Genomic DNA, 16,974 nt, shown 5'->3' with positions numbered 1-16,974 from the left:
TCCCTCCCACCCTCCCTATCCCACCTCTCTAGGTGGTCACAAAGCACCCAGCTGATCTCCCTGTGCTATGTGGCTGCTTCCCACTAGCTATCTGTTTTACATTTGGTAGTGTATGTATGTCCATGCCACTCTCTCACTTCATCCCAGCTTACCCTTCCCCGCCCTGTGTCCTTAAGTCCATTCTCTACATCTGCGTCTTTATTCCTGTCCTGCCCCTAGGTACTTCAGAACCACTTTTGTTTTAGATTCCATATACATGTGTTAGCATACGGTATTTTTTTTTCTTTTTCCAACTTGCTTCACTCTGTATGACAGGCTCTAGGTCCATCCACCTCACTACAGATAACTCAATTTCACTTCTTTTAATGGCTGAGTAATATTCCATTGTATGTATGTGCCACATCTTCTTTATCCATTCATCTGTCGATGGACACTTAGGTTGCTTCCATGTCCTGGCTATTGTAAATAGTGCTGTAATGAACATTGTGGTACATGACTCTTTTTGCATTATGGTCTTCTCAGGGTATATGCCTAGTAGTGGGATTACTGGGTCATATGGTAGTTTTTTCTATTTTTAGATTTTAAGGAACCTCCATACTGTTCTCCATAGTGGCTGTATCAATTTACATTCCCACCAAAAGTGTGGGAGGGTTCCCTTTTCTCCACACCCTCTCCAGCATTTATTGTTTGTAGATTTTTTAATGATGGCCATTCTGACTGGTGTGAGGTAATACCTCATTGTAGTTTTAATTTGCATTTCTCTAATGATTAGTGATGTTGACCATCCTTTCATATGTTTGTTGGCAATCTGTATATCTTCTTAGGAGAAATGTCTATTTAGGTCTTCTGCCCATTTTTACATCGGGTTTTTTTTTTTTTTGATGTTGAGCTGCATGAGCTGCTTGTATATTTTGAAGATTGATCCTTTGTCAGTTGCTTCATTTGCAAATATTTTCTCCCATTCTGAGGGTTGTCTTTTCATCTTGTTTATGGTTTCCTTTGCTGTGTAAAAGTTTTGAAGTTTCATTAGGTCCCATTTGTTTATGTTTGTTTTTATTTCCATTTCTCTAGGAGGTGGGTCAAAAAGGGTCTTGCTGTGATTTGTGTAATAGAGTGTTGTGCCTGTGTTTTCCTCTAAGAGTTTGATAGTGTCTGGTCTTACATTTTGGTCTTTAATCCATTTGGAGTTTATGTTTGTGTATGATGTTAGGGAGTGTTCTAATTTCATTCTTTTCCATGTAGCTGTCCAGTTTTCCCAGCACCACTCATTGAAGAGGCTGTCTTATCTCCATTGTATATGCTTGCCTCCTTTATCAAAGATAAGGTGACCATATGTGCGTGGGTTTATCTCTGGTCTTTTCATCCTATTCCATTGATCTATATTTCTGTTTTTGTGCCAGTACCGTACTGTATTTATTACTGTAGCTTTGTAGTATAGTTTGAAGTCAGGAAGCCACATTCCTCCAGCTCCGTTTTTCTTTCTCAAGATTGCTTTGGCTATTCAGGGTCTTTTGTGTTTCCATACAAAGTGTGAAATTTTTTGTTCTAGTTCTCTGAAAAATGCCATTGGTACTTTGATAGGTATTGCATTGAATCTGTAGATTGCTTTCGGTAATATAGTCATTGTCACAATGTTGATTCTTTCAATCCAAGAACACGGTATATCTCTCCATCTGTTTGTATCATCTTTAATTTCTTTCATCAGTGTCTTATAGTTTTTGGCATACAGGTCTTTTGTCTCCTTAGGTAGGTTTATTCCTAGGTATTTTATTCTTTTTGTTGCAATGGTGAATGGGAGTGTTTCCTTAATTTCTCTTCCAGATTTTTCATCATTAGTATATAGGAATGCAAGAGATTTCTGTGCATTAATTTGGTATTCTGCTACTTTACCAAATTCATTGATTAGTTCTAGTAGTTTTCTGGTTGCATCTTTAGGATTCTCTATGTATAGTATCATGACATAAGCAAACAGTGAGAGCTTTACTTCTTCTTTTCTGATTTGGATTCCTTTTATTTCTTTTTCTTCTCTGATTGCTGTGGCTGAAACTTCCAAAACTATGTTGAATAATAGTGGTGAGAGTGGGCATCCTTGTCTTGTAACTGATCTTAGAGGAAATCATTTCAGTTTTTCACCATTGAGGACTATGTTGTCTGTGGGTTTGTCAAATATGACCTTTATTATGTTGAGTTAGATTCCCTCTATGCCCAGTTTCTGGAGATTTTATCATAAATGGGTGTTGAATTTTGTTGAAAGCTTTTTCTGCATCTACTGAGATTTTCGTATGGTTTTTATCCTTCAATTTGTTAATATGGTGTATCACATTGATTTGCAAATATTGAAGAATCCTTGCATTCCTGGGATAAGCCCCACTTGATCATGGTGTATGTTCCTTTTAATGTGATGTTGGATCCTGTTTGCTAGTATTTGGTTGAGGATTTTTGCATCTGTGTTCATCAGTCATATTGTCCTGTAGTTTGAGAAGGATAGGTGTTAGCTCTTCTATAATGTTTGATAGAATTCGCCTGTGAAACCATCTGGTCCTGGGCTTTTGTATGTTTGAAGATTTTTTTTTTTTTTTTTTGTGGTACACGGGCCTCTTACTGTTGTGGCCTCTCCCGTTGCGGAGCACAGGCTCCGGACGCGCAGGCTCAGCGGCCACGGCTCACAAGCCCAGCCGCTCCGCGGCATGTGGGATCTTCCTGGACCAGGGCATGAACTCGCATCCCCTGCATCGGCAGGCAGACTCTCAACCACTGTGCCACCAGGGAAGCCCTGTTTGAAGATTTTTAATCACCATTTCAATTTCAGTGCTTGTGATTGGTCTGTTTATATTTTCTATTTCTTCCTGGTTCAGTCTTGGAAGGCTGTACTTTTGTAAGAATTTGTCCATTTCTTCCATGTTGTCCATCTTATTGACATACAGTTGCTTGTAGTAATCTCTCATGATCCTTTGTATTTCTGCAGTGTCAGTTGTTACTTCTCCTTTTTCATTTCTAATTCTATTGATTTGAGTCTTCTCCCTTTTTTTTTTTTTTTTGTTTGTTTCTGCTGTATGCGGGCCTCTCACTGTTGTGGCCTCTCCCGTTGCAGAACACAGGCTCCGGATGCACAGGCTCAGCAGCCATGGCTCACGGGCCCAGCTGCCCCGTGGCATGTGGGATCATCCCGAACCGGGGCACGAACCTGTGTTGCCTGCACTGGCAGGCAGAACCTCAACCACTGTGCCACCAGGGAAGCCCTCCCTTTTTTTCTTCCTGAGTCTGGCTGATGGTTTATCAACTTTGTTTATCATCTCAAAGAACCAGCTTTTAGTTTTATTGATCTTTGCTATCATTTCCTACATTTCTTTTTCATTTATTTCTGATCTGATCTTTATGATTTCTTTCCTTCGGCTAACGTTGGGTTTTTTTTTTTCTTCTTTCTCTAATTGCTTTAGGTGTAAGGTTAGGTTGTTTATTTGAGATGTTTCTTGTTTCTTGAGGTAGGATCGTATTGCTGTAAACTTCCCTTTTAGAACTGCTTTTGCTGCATCCCATATGTTTTGGGTCATCGTGTTTCTAGGTATTGTTTGATTTCCTCTCTGATTTCTTTGGTGATCTCTTGGTTATTTAGTAACATTGTTTAGCCTCCATGTGTTTGTATTTTTTACAGTTTTTTTTCCCTGTAATTGATATCTAGTCTCATAGTGTTGTGGTTGGAAAGGATACTTGATATGATTTCAGTTTTCTTAAATTTACCAAGGCTTGATTTGTGACCGAAGATATAATCTATCCTGGAGAATGTTCCATGAACACTTGAGGAGAAAGTGTATTCTGTTGTTTCTGAGTGGAATGTCCTATAAATATCAATTAAGTCCATCTTGTTTAATGTGTCATTTAAAGCTTGTGTTTCCTTATTTTTTTTCATTTTGGATGATCTGTCCATTGGTGGAAGTGGGGTGGTAAAGTCCCCTACTATTATTGTGTTACCATTGATTTCCCCTTTTATGGCTTTTAGCATTTGTCTTATGTATTGAGGTGCTCCTGTGTTGGTTGCATAAATATTTAAATTGTTATATCTTCTTCTTGGATTTATCCCTTGATCATTATGTACTGTCCTTCTTTGTCTCTTGTAATAGTCTTTATTTTAAAGTCTATTTTGTCTGATATGAGAATTGTTACTCCAGCTTTCTTTTGATCTATTTGCATGGAATATTTTTTTCCTTCCTCTCACTTTCAGTCTGTGTGTGTCCCTAGGTCTGAAGTGGGTCTCTTGTAGACAGCATATATACAGGTCTTGTTTTTGTATCCATTCAGCCCCTCTTTGTCTTTTGACTGGAGCATTTAATCCATTTACATTTCAGGTAATTATCAATATGTATGTTTCTGTTGCCATTTTCTTAATTGTTTTGGGTTTGTTATTGTAGACCTTTTCCTTCTCTTGTGTTTCCTGCCTTGAGAAGTTCCTTTACAGTATTTGCTGTAAAGCTTTTTTGTTGGTGCTGAATTCTCTTAGCTTTTGCTTGTCTGTAAAGGTTGTAATTTCTCCATCAAATCTGAATGAGATCTTTGCTGGGTAGCGTAATCTTTGTTGTAGGTTTTTCCCTTTCATCACTTTAAATATGTCCTGCCACTCCTTTCTGGCTTGCAGAGTTTCTGCTGATAGATCAGCTGTTAACCTTATGGGGATTCTCTTGTATGTTATTTGTTGCCTTCCCCTTGCTGCTTTCAATATTTTTTCTCTTTGTATTAATTTTTTTATAGTTTACTTAATATGTGTCTTGGCGTGTTTCTTCTTGGATTTATCCTTTATGGGACTCTGTGTTTCCTGGACTTGATTGACTATTTCCTCTCCCATGTTAGGGAAGTTTTCAACTGTAATCTCTTCAAATATTTTGTCAGTCCCTTTCGTTTTCTCTTCTTCTTCTGGGACCCCTAAAATTCGAATGTTGATGTGTTTAATGTTGTCCCAGAGGTCTCTGAGACTGTCCTCAATTTTTTTCATTTTTTTTTCTTTATCCTGCTCTGCAGTAGTTATGTCCACTATTTTATCTTCCAGGTCACTTACCCGTTTTTCTGCCTCAGTTATTCTGCTGTTGATTCCTTTTAGAGAATTTTTAATTTCATTTATTGTGGTGTTCATCATTTGTTTGCTCTTTAGTTCTTCCATGTCCTTGTTAAACGGTTCTTGTATTTTCTTCTATTTCCAAGATTTTGGATCATCTTTACTATCATTATTCTGAATTCTCTTTCACGTAGACTGCTTATCTCCTCTTCATTTGTTTGGTCTGGTTGGTTTTTACCTTGCTCCTTCATCTGCTGTGTATTTCTCTGTCTTCTTCTTTTGCTTACCTTACTTTGTTTGGGGTCTCCTTTTTGCAGGCTGCAGGTTCATAGTTCCCATTGTTTTTGGTATCTGCCCCCAGTGGGTAAGGCTGGTTCAGTGCGTTATGTAGGCTTCCTAGTGGAGGGGACTGGTGCCTGTGTTCTGTTGAATGAGGCTGGATCTTTTCTTTCTGGTGGGCAGGACTGCGTCAGGTGGTGTGTTTTGGGGTATCCGTGAACTTATGATTTTATGCAGCCTCTCTGCTAATGGGTGGGGCTGTGTTCCTGTCTGGCTTGCTGGTTGTTTGGCATGGGATGTCTTGCACTGGAGCTTGCTGGTCGTTGAGTGGAGCTGGGTCTTAGCATTGAGACGGGGATCTCTGGGAGAGCTCTCGCGGATTGATATTACGTGGGGCCCGGAGGTTTCTGGTGGTCCTGTGTCCTGAACTCAGCTCTCCCACCTCAGAGGCTGATGCCTGACACCCGGCTGGAACACCAAGACCCTGTCAGCCACATGGCCAGGTACGTGGGGGAGTTTCTTGCCTTTTGGGAGGTCTGAGGTCTTCTGCCAGCGTTTAGTAGGTGTTCTGTAGGAGTTGTTCCACATGTAGATGTATTTTTGATGTATTTGTGGGGGGGAAGGTGATCTCCACGTCTTAACTCCTCTACCATCTTGAAGGTCCTCTTTTATGACTATTTTAGATTTTTAGTTTTCTGAATTAGTTCTACTACCACTAGCTTTCGTTTAATGTGTGTAAGTATAAGAGTTGGAGTTAGAATATAAGTATTCCCAACTCTTCGTCTCTTTTCATTATATTTCCATCAGAGAAAGGAGCACAGAATTGCCATTCATTCATTCATTCATCCCTTTTTTCACAACTGTTTAAATTCGTATCTTGTTAGAGAATGTAAAGACACAGTGCATTTAATAGACATAATGCACTGAAAGCAAGGTCTTTATCTTTAAATTCACCACAGTCTTTCAGTTCTGCTGTGGGAAGTGTACACCCCATATCCATGCTCTTCCTTGTATTCTTTTGAAGGTTGTTTCCATTGCCTATCTAGAGCTGCTGGTGTACTATCCTAGTTAAAATTATAAATGATGATATCTAATTAAAAGGTGGAAGATCTAGAATTATTACTTCCCTGATTAACTCCTTTAATTCTTAGACAGCAGCATATTTATGGAGTTTTTTTGGGTGTTTTTTTTTTTGGTTATTGTTTTTGTTTTTACCATTAGGAAGACGTATATGAAGATTCCACAGCACTTGAGATGAATAATCGTCACAAGTAGAGAGGAATCATATGTTACTTATTAGGTGAATAGTACTAGCAAAGGAAACGTTTCTTTAGAGAAGACTCAGAAACCAAATGTTCCCAATAAACTTTAGATACGAATTTGGCACTGATGAATTAATCATTTTAATCTTGACACACAGCTAGGTCTTTATTCTTTATTATTTATCCTCTCCTCCCTGTTTTGCTTTGTTTCCTCTTTTATACTTCAGAGATAGGAACAAGTTACATTTGTCTACATAGCTGGCCTCAGATAAAATAGAGATAATTAGTGTCTACAGAGAGATTCTAGTCTACATTTTATTCGTAAGACAAGAGCCACTATTGAAAATGATGATGATGATGATAGAAGAAGAAGGGAATAAGAAAGTGCAAGAAATTTCAAAAATTATTGTAGAGAATATTGTAAGGCTGGAATTTAAAGCAGATGAAAGCTACCATTCCGTAAATTGAAAATGAGAAAGAAAAGTTTAGAGACAAAGGATTAAACTGTGTGGGCCAAATACAGTGAAAATAGGAAGGAAAAGAAAAAAGGACATCTTTGAGACAATCTAATGAAAGCCTTTAAATTGAAGCAGCCCTACTAGGGCTATGGAGTAGAAATTTTTTAAATGGTCTAAGAAAGTCCTTGCAAAATTATAGAATACTGTTTATTAAGAGAAAATCCTAATTATTCCGAAGAGAAAAATTGGTTTACCTACAAAAGGATGAGAAATAAACTGGCAGAACAGTTTCTTAACAGCAACATGGGATGCTTAGAAAACATTGCCTTTTAGAGTTTGTAAAAAAATAATTTTGTTTTGACCTATATCCAAAGTGTAAGGGAAAGATGAAAATATTTTGACATGCAAAGACTCAGTGTTTACCTCCTTAAATAAAATTCCTGAAACAATTACTTGAAGATCTTCTAGTAAAGACAAAACAAACAAATGCACACCCCTTCCCAAAACAAACAAACAAAAGAAAGGAAAACATGGGTTTCAAATCAGGGGACCTAACTCAGAAGTACCATCAAAAGTTAACACAGAAGTAGTTGGATCTTGAAAACAAGTAGACTAAATTTATATCAGGATGTTGGAGGGCTCAAAAAATAATCTTTTAGAAGGAAGTGGATTCATGTTGAAGAAAAGTATGATTAAGAAACAGAGCGATTTTCATGATTTTGTACTCTTAACAGCACTCTCTCTTAACAGCACATTCTGCAGGCATTTATACCCACTGTTCTACCAAAGGTGCCCCGTGTCAGGAACTCCAGTAATCTTCCATGTTGCTAAGTCTAGTGGTCAGTTATAGATCCTTGTCATACTTTACCTTTTAGCAGCATTGGCACAGCCCTGTCTTCATTTGACATCCACACTCCTGGATTTTTTATTTTCTCTCACAAGCCCCTCTCATTGGTCGGTTTTCCTGATACTTCTTTTTCCCTGGCCTCTTAATTTTGGATCATCTCAGGGTTCAGCCCATGAGCTTCTTTCCTTCTCCAAGCCTACTTAGACATCTCTTCCAAGTTCAAGCCCTTTTGAATATTGTCCATATCCTGATAACTCCCAAATTATACTGGCAGTTCAGAATTGTCCAGTGAACTCCAGCGTCCTATTTAACATTTCTACTTGAATATCTAATAGATATCTCAAATTTAACACATCCAGAACTAAACTCAAGATACTTTCTCCAAACCTACGTCTTCCACAGATTTTCCTGTCAATGTCAACTCTGTTTTTCTAGTTGCCCAGGCTATAAAACTTAGAGTCAGCCTCAAATCCTTACCTTCTTTCATAACCTACATCAGAAAACTTTGTTGGCTCTACTTTCACAATATAGACAGAACCTGACCATTTCTCACCACCTGTTTTTACTCTGGTCCAAACCACTGTGATCTCTTGTCAGTATTGCCATAGCTTTCTAGCCAGTCTTCCTGCCTTTGACCTTGTTCCCCTTCATCTAAACACAGTATCCAGGGCTTCCCTGGTGGCGCAGTAGTTGAGAGTCCGCCTGCCGATGCAGCGGACACGGGTTCGTGCCCCGGTCCGGGAAGATCCCACATGCCGCGGAGCCGCTGGGCCTGTGAGCCATGGCCGCTGAGCCCGCGCGTCCGGAGCCTGTGCTCCGCAACGGGAGAGGCCACAACAGTGGGAGGCCCGCGTACCAAAAAAATAAATAAATAAATAAATAAACACAGTAGCCAGAGTGTTCCTTTTAAAACAGAAGTTCTCTTCTCAGAACTGTTCGGTGGTTTTCCCCTCTCACTCAGAATAAAACCTACATTTCTTCTATTATCCTGTAAAGACCTATGTTGTTTGTTCCACCTTACTCCCTTCTCCCTAATTAACTTTCTGACTTCATCTGTTACTTTCTCTCATCCTCATTCCATCCCAGACTTCTTGCTAAGGTAAATTCTGGAAATTCTTACTTCAGGATCTTCTTTTTATTCTGCTGAGAATGTTCTTTCCCTAGGTTTACACGTGGCTCCCTCCTCACAGGTGTTTGCTCAAATGATCCCTTCTCAGTGAGGCCTTCCCTAACCACACTACTTTAAACTGCACCCCCTTAGGAGCTCTTTATTCTCTGCTCTGTTTTGCTCCATAGTATTTATTGTCTAACATATCTTTATTTTTTACTTATTTGTTTAATGTCTATACCCCATACTGCAGTTTTAGGAGGGCAGGAATATTTGTCTATTTTGTTCATTGTTATATCCTCAGCACTGAAAATAGTGCCTGGAATATTGCCTTATTTCAAAGAAAAGACTTTGGGTAAAATACTCATGAACTTAAATCCATGGCCGACCTTTGAGTCTGCATGTATTATTATACTGTGAATCTGTGAAGATTCAAGTTAATTGCACATTATTTTTCTTACTATTAAAACAATATTAATCAGAGCTTGTGTTTTTGCCAGTATGGTAGAATTATTTTCTTGATATTCCTTTACCCTTTAGCTATTGTTAACCATCTGACTTGATTTAGCTATATTAGAACATTACTGTACAACCTATTGCTGAATTTATAATTTATATGGGAGGATATGTGTACTTTTATGTATGTTAATTTATAGCTATACATGGCTAGATAGATATATACAGTTAAACTAATTTTCAGAACTATCATCTTGTAACAACTTTAAGTTGGTGGTAGGCAGTTTAGCAATAGCTCGTTTTTAAGTAATTAAAGTATTTAATTAAAAAGCTAAGCTCTTGACAAACTTTAAAAAAAAGCACAGGTTGCAACTTTTAAAATAGTAAATAAATGGATTAACTTCAAAACAGATGAAGTCATTTTATACTTTGCATGGCAAATTTTAGTTCTTCTAATTTAGAATGGGTTTTTCTTTGGGATTAAAATATCTGAATGATCAATTGACTATTATTGTAAAGAACAAGTGTATCATTTTTATACACGTTAATTATTATTTGTCATACGCCACTATATATTTTTAAAATGTACCACTATACATTTTTAAAATGAGGTTTGTATTCTCAGGGTTAACTTCTGTTAACAATGCCAGGACTAAAGGAACTTAGTGTTTGATGGAGAAGCAGATAGTGTGTAGTAGACCCCCAAACAGTTTGGTCACATACCCCAGTCGACACTTCTCCCAATATATTTGCCTATTTACTTATAAATTATTTGTGTGTTGTTATCATTGTCAATCTTAAGGACGATATATACTTAAGGCAAGGTTTTTCAAGAGGATATCTAAATCTCTTTCAAATAGCCATCTTCATAGTTTTGAGGTTTTTTGATTGACTTGTCAGATCCAATTGTGTTTTTCTCTGTTATTATGGGCTAGCTAAGAACTTCACTAGGAGAAGTAGTATTCGTTTTGCTATTTTTGTTTTGTGCTGTATTATTACTATTTTGTTTAATCCATGGTTTCTTTGTAGGAATCTCCTGCAGCTTATCCATTGTGTGAGTAAAAACTAAATCACATCCATAATTCCACTGAACTGGGCACACAAAAACTGCCATATATGTCACAGTATACTGAAAAAGAGCCAGCAGGTAAGCAAGGTGTCTCTGTCAGTTCCTCTACATTGAGAACTTCATATTTTTCCTTCCAGATTCCTTGAGTACCATACGTGATGTGTGATCATCGTCTTACTTAAGGCTAGTTTCAATCCGTGTATTGAATATTTATAAAGCTTAATTTCTAATTTTTGATACAAAAATGAGTATAAATAGAAACTCATATTTTCTTTCCATACCCCCTTGGCATCTATTGTGCTTTTCACTTTGGAGACTATTCTTTTGGAGGTGTTGTTAAGGGTACTGGTCTGGAGTCATAATATTGGGTTATTGGACAAGTTTCTTAAATAATTCATTTTAACCCTAGTTTTTTATTCTTTAAAATAAAATACAGTATCCACCTCAACAGGTTTGTGGGGGGATGAAGTAACAATGTAACACTTGGTATCATATATTATAATGTTATAAATACAGGTTTGTTTTTGTGCTTAAAAGCAATTATATTTCTTATTCTAATGCAATAAAACAAAAGTGTGTAACTTTTTCATTTATTGACTATTCCGTATACTGTGAGAAAATATTTTGCTTAGTTCCTGCATAATATATGTAAAACTCAATGGACTAAGCAAACTTTTACTATATGTATATATGAGATAATGTCCTACTCAGTAAAAGATGCTACTGTTGCTACTATATATCCCTCAGGCTTCAGAACTTAGTATTCGAGTTGTTCAAATGTTGATGGCTTTTTCTTTTCATACATACCATATGTATACCATTGGTAGTTTTGAAAAGTTTGACTTGGCTCACCACTGTTTTCTTTTGGAGAGTTTTACCTGACCCTGATCTTTGGGATATATTTTATTGTGGTCCCGTTAGTTCTTTATAATAGTACAGATACCATTTAAAGAAATTACTTGTTACCTTTGACTGGAATTTATTCACTTTTAATGTAATTGAAACCATTGTATCATGTACGTGTGAATAATTCACTCAACAAATATGTATTGAGCACTTATACATAAGGTACTTTGATAACTTGGAGAATCATTCTCCAATCCTTAAGGAGCTTTTACAGTATAGTAATTTGGCAAGTGGAAAAAAATTGGGGTAAGTAACGTTATAAAAATCTGAAATACCTTAAAGGAACCAAACTTTAAGATATTTTGGGGGATAAGGGGGTCACATAACTCTCATAATGTAGTATTTCATGTTTTCTTTTCAGGTATGTTTTATATTACTGGTAAGGGGCATTCAATGTTCAGTAGCATATGATTTGGCAATATATGTTGAAACATTACCCCAAATGTCAGAATAAGTCATTGCTGTGTCTCTTTTATTTTTAACTTTGTTTTTCAGCAATGGATCAAGAATCCAGCAAGGCGGCCTGGCCCAAACCAGCAGGAGGATATCAGACAATCACAGGCAGGCGATATGGCAGAAGACATGCATATGTCAGTTTCAAACCGTGTATGACCAGGCATGAAAGAAGCTTAGGTAGGGCTGGTGATGACTATGAAGTGTTGGAACTAGATGATGTTCCAAAAGAAAATTCCTCAGGTATGCAACATGGGATTATTTAAAAGCTATTAATAACCATGTAAGAATTGATCTTGTAATATTTGAAATAGTGAGTGGGTTTTATGTGTGTCTCTGACTATAAATGCTATACATTTCCTATCAAGAAATTCATTTCAAAATTTTCTATTAACTTAATAGTGTATACATTTAAACATAGAAAAAGATAGAATATGGCCAATCAATAACTACATTGTCATGGCAGTGGTTACATGTTGTCACATCCTTCAGCCAGAGGAATTCTTCATCTTTTAATCCAAAAAAATTTTTAATGTGAACTGAGTATATTTTTCCCTGCATATTACATTTAAATAGCTTTTCGTTTTATTTGTATCTCAATAATTTAGCTTGGTTAAGTTGATTCTTTTAGAATCGTATAAAATATAAATGTCAAGTAATACATAGTTATTTAATTAAAATTTCCTAATTATTCATTAGTTTGAAAAAGTATTTTGCAGGTATCCATGTACTATAACTACACATTTTTGGACTGGAATGTCATCTTCCTCTTGTCCTGAGCAAACTTGATAATTCTAGGTTATTTTTTTTAACTGTCATTTATATACAAGAATCTGAATTATTACCTAAGGTCCTTCTGTTAAAGCAGCCTTTTTGTGATATGATAAGACTTCCCTTCAGTTATTTATAAATTTTTGTTCCAACAGGTCTTAGCATCTTCATTTTTTGTTATTACATTAGTGATGGTAAAAGATAGTCATGTTTAAAGTAATTTGTGGAGTAGATAGGATTTTACTCTTGTCTCAGAATTCTGACAAACTATGACAAAGAGAATCAACATATTGACTCTTTTGTTGTTTTTCACTGATAGCTGTAACATAGTTAAAGTTAACTCATTGTAGGTATATTTTAACAATTCATTTTGGGGATAGAAATGTAATATTATGTATCTAGGGACTGAGATATAATCTTCTGAATTGACATAAAACACAGTAGAGTCTCATTTCTGTTAGGTCTGTATATAGCCTGTTCTTATATCTATTATAACCACCTTTTAAAATATCTACATGTAAAAAAAAAATCTGCATGTAATAAAGTAATTTAAGTCTGAATTGCACAGTCCAACAACTGGGAGGGCAGATTGGTTACCCTGTGACTTCACTTATGCCTCTCATTGTTAGTCTCTCATTAGCCTCTCTTTTAAATGTCTTTTACAGAATGTTTTAGGTATTAGGATTTAGGTGAAAAACCTACAGAAGACTTCTGAGGGAGAGGATATTAAGAGGCTACACAGTGGCATAAATGAACTCATAGGGTAACCAGTCCGCCCTCCCAGTTAAGTTAGGGAGCCTATAAGCACCTGTCAGAGAAATTCACTCATATTCTCAAATAAGTAATAATTGGTATGATTTCTAGTTAAAGAGTCATTATTAAATAAAACATTATCTAAGTTAATCCCTCTAAATATGTTTTCTTTTGTTCCCTATGAAGGTTCCAGTCCATTGGATCAAGTTCATTCTTCTTTACCCAATGACCCTTTATTTGAAAAAACTGAAGCAGAAATTCCCATTTGTGATACAGCATTGAATCAAACCATTGAGAGCAGTGCATCCTTTGCTGCAGTACATCATAGCAAGGAAGGCAGGGAGACCTTAGGAAGCAGTACGGATCTTCACAATCATTCTGAGGGAGAATATACTTCAGGAGTTTGTAATGCTTCAAGTGTCCAAAATGGAATTACATTGGTTCATACTGACTCTTATGATCCAGATGGCAGACATGGAGAGGATAATGACAGTCATCAGCTCTCTGCAGATGTTGTGGAAGGTGGTAGATATCAGGAAGCATTGGGCAATACAGTGTTTGAGTTGGAAAATGGAGAGGTAGAGGCATACACTGGTCTTTCACCGACAGTTCCCTCTTTTAACTGTGAATTAAGAGATGAGTTTGAAGAGGTAGATTCAGCACCTTTAGTGAAAAGTTCAACTGGTGATACTGAGTTTGTCAGTCAGAACAATCAGGAATTTCAGAGGTCCTCTTCTGAAGATGAAGTGGTTAGAAAGAAACAACAAAATAATACTAGCCAGGAGAGACAAAGAGAAAATTCAGTTGAAGATTCAGCCTGTGCTCCCAGGCATACTTGCAGTGAGCAAAATACCAGTGATAGGGGCAAAAACCAGGGAAGTTCTCCTGAACAGGTAGTGAGGCCCAAAGTTAGGAAACTGATAAGTTCAAGCCAGGTGGACCAAGAAACAGGTTTTAATAGGCATGAGGCTAAACAAAGAAGTGTTCAGAGGTGGAGAGAGGCTTTGGAAGTTGAGGAAAATGGCTCGGATGACCTCTTAATAAAATGTGATGACTATGATGGAGAACATGATTGTATGTTCTTGGATCTGCCTTTTGCAAGAGTTACACAGAGAGAAACAGAAGATAACCAAATAACACCAGAAAATGGAGCCACAGGAAGGCAAGAAGTTGTGGATAACACGTTTTGGAATGGCTGTGGAGATTATTACCAACTGTATGACAAAGATGAAGATAGGTAAGGTTTCGTGCTGTGCTTTGTGAGATGGTTTAGTGAGCAAAGTGGTTTATTTCTAGTACCATGATATTTGGTGGATGGGCTGTCTGACATGGTCAGTGAGTTAGATATTTTGACTTATCAAATATTCTTATTTACTGAGTGGTAACCATACATGTAAACTACTCGTTAGTTTTTCACAGAAACTCTCTTTGAGGGATTTCAGGAGTTTACAGAAATTGTAAGTTCAGGTAATGGTTATTCATTATTATAAAAAGATAGAGCTACTTATTATTTCCGTTCATGGTATTTCAGTTAATAAAATGCAAGGTAAACATTTATTGTATTTAAAAAATTTTCTAAGCCAGTCTGGGTTTAAAAAGTGATTAAAACCACAGAAAATTTTGATTGGTAATATTGCATTAACTTTGCCAGTATTTACTAATATCACCTGTTTATTCTTCCTGTTGCTGTTCCTGTCACTGTTTATTTTTTACTTATTTTTGTTTAGCACTTAATTTTCATTAACAACTTTATGTGGTACATTCTATTATTTTCCGCATTTATAGATGAAACTGAGGCATAAGAGCACTTACTAACTTCCTAAGGTCACAAAGCTAGTAAAAGGTGGAGCTGGAATTTGATTATCTACTTATTGACTAACTCCAGGCTCTGTGTTCTTCACCACTATAATTTACTATTTTCAAGAGAACATATAACTTTTCTTATAATAAGCATTCTGTTTCCTCTTACATAGATTCCTTTTTTTCCAAACTGTAGGACAACAGAAAGGAGAGAGAAATGGAGAATTTCTTTGTCCAACTGCTGACTTTTCATTACCCCAGAGTCACTTTCACCTATCCTTTTAAGCTAGTGGGAACCCTTGCCATGCTCAATTACAGTGCAATTTCAAGATTTTATTAATTTAAAGAAATAGTTTTTTTTAACTAGAAAGTACTACAAGGGAAGAAATTTATCCTTTTGAATATGAATGCATTTTATATATTTTATTTCATATCATAAAGTTAATAAAATCTTTTTGATTTTCATTGGATGTATGAATTAAGCTTCCGTAGTATAGTATAAGTAACTTGTAGAAACAATTAAAATATTTCTACTGCTATCTTGAAGTTTGTAAACTTCAAGGGTTAGCAGACAATATTTATGTAACCTACTATTTTCTAAGCTAAGAATAAAGTTAGTTAAGAACTTGTGCCTGAGACTTCCCTGGCAGTGCAGTGGTTAGGATGCTGCACTTCCAATGCAGGGGGTACAGGTTCTATCCCTGGCTGGGGAACTAAGATTTTGTATGCCGTGTCGTGCGGCCAATTAAAAAAAAAAAAAAAAAAAAAAGAACTTGTGCCTGATTTATTTCTGTTTTTCAGTTTAGGTCCACAGTCTTTTATCCAAAATCCGCAAAGTTCTAAAAACAGAAATTGACAACAAAACCTGACCTAATATTAACTTACTTGATGGCAGATCTAGATCTAAATTAAAACGAGGACTATTTTCAAGTATTCATACATTTTGCTACAGAAATATGAAAGTGTTTGATTTCTGGGTGCTGGCTTAGACCCCAGTGGGAATTGTTAAGTAGTATTTCTAAGCATTTTTTACTACATTTTGCTTTTTTGAAGAAAATCATTTAATTTGGCTGTGCTTTCTCCATTATAGACACTAATCAAAATTAAAAGCTTCTTTTGTTTGCTTTTTATAGTTAGGCCTGATGTCATCTAATGAAGTTGATGAAATATTTACACTGTTTTCCACCCTCAAGAAAAAGGGTAGTTTACTTGGCTCTTGGTTTTTTTTTTTTTAATTATTTTATTTATTTATTTTTTTAACATCTTTATTGGAGTATAATTGCTTTACAATGGTGTGTTAGTTTCTGCGTTATAACAAAGTGAATCAGTTGTACATATATACGTATCCCCATATCTCTTCCTTCTTGCATCTCCCTCCCTCCCACCCTCCCTAACCCACCCCTCTAGGTGGTCACAAAGCACCAAGCTGATCTCCCTGTGCTATGCGGCTGCTTCCCACTAGTTATCTATTTTACATTTGGTAGTGTATATGTGTCCATGCCACTCTCTCACTTCGTCCCAGTTTACCCTTCCCCCTCCCAGTATCCTCAAGTCCATTCTCTAGTAGGTCTGCGTCTTTATTCCCGTCTTGCCCCTAGGTTCTTCATGACCATTTTTTATTTGTTTTTTAGATTCCATATATATGTGTTAGCATACAGTATTTGTTTTCTCTTTCTGACTTCACTCTGTATGACAGACTCTAGGTCCATCCACCTCACTACAAATAACTCAATTTTGTTTCTTTTTATGGCTGAGTAATATTCCATTG

General features: G+C 36.5%; 1 protein-coding gene across 2 annotated transcripts in view; it reads left to right on the top strand.

Annotated features, from left to right (window-relative positions):
- The window catches only part of PJA2 (praja ring finger ubiquitin ligase 2), a 76,377-nt gene that overhangs the window by 15,876 nt on the left and 43,527 nt on the right, over positions 1-16,974 (top strand). Inside the window, exons 2-5 of one of the 2 annotated variants that reach the window (XM_089909171.1) lie at positions 5,771-5,826; positions 10,484-10,601; positions 11,925-12,125; positions 13,593-14,643. In XM_089909171.1, the coding sequence (XP_089765297.1) occupies positions 10,571-10,601; positions 11,925-12,125; positions 13,593-14,643 (1,283 nt within the window). In that variant the 5' untranslated portion in view covers positions 5,771-5,826; positions 10,484-10,570. The remainder of the gene's footprint in view (positions 1-5,770; positions 5,827-10,483; positions 10,602-11,924; positions 12,126-13,592; positions 14,644-16,974) is intronic. The other variant, XM_022591535.3, reaches the window with a different exon arrangement.

Source organism: Delphinapterus leucas, chromosome 3 (assembly GCF_059928025.1).
Source record: "Delphinapterus leucas isolate spDelLeu-1000000601 "Yukka" chromosome 3, BTC_Dleu_Yukka2, whole genome shotgun sequence".
Lineage (NCBI taxonomy): Eukaryota > Metazoa > Chordata > Mammalia > Artiodactyla > Monodontidae > Delphinapterus > Delphinapterus leucas.
Note: the sequence above shows the minus strand (reverse complement) of the source record. Positions and strands in the feature narration are given on the sequence as shown.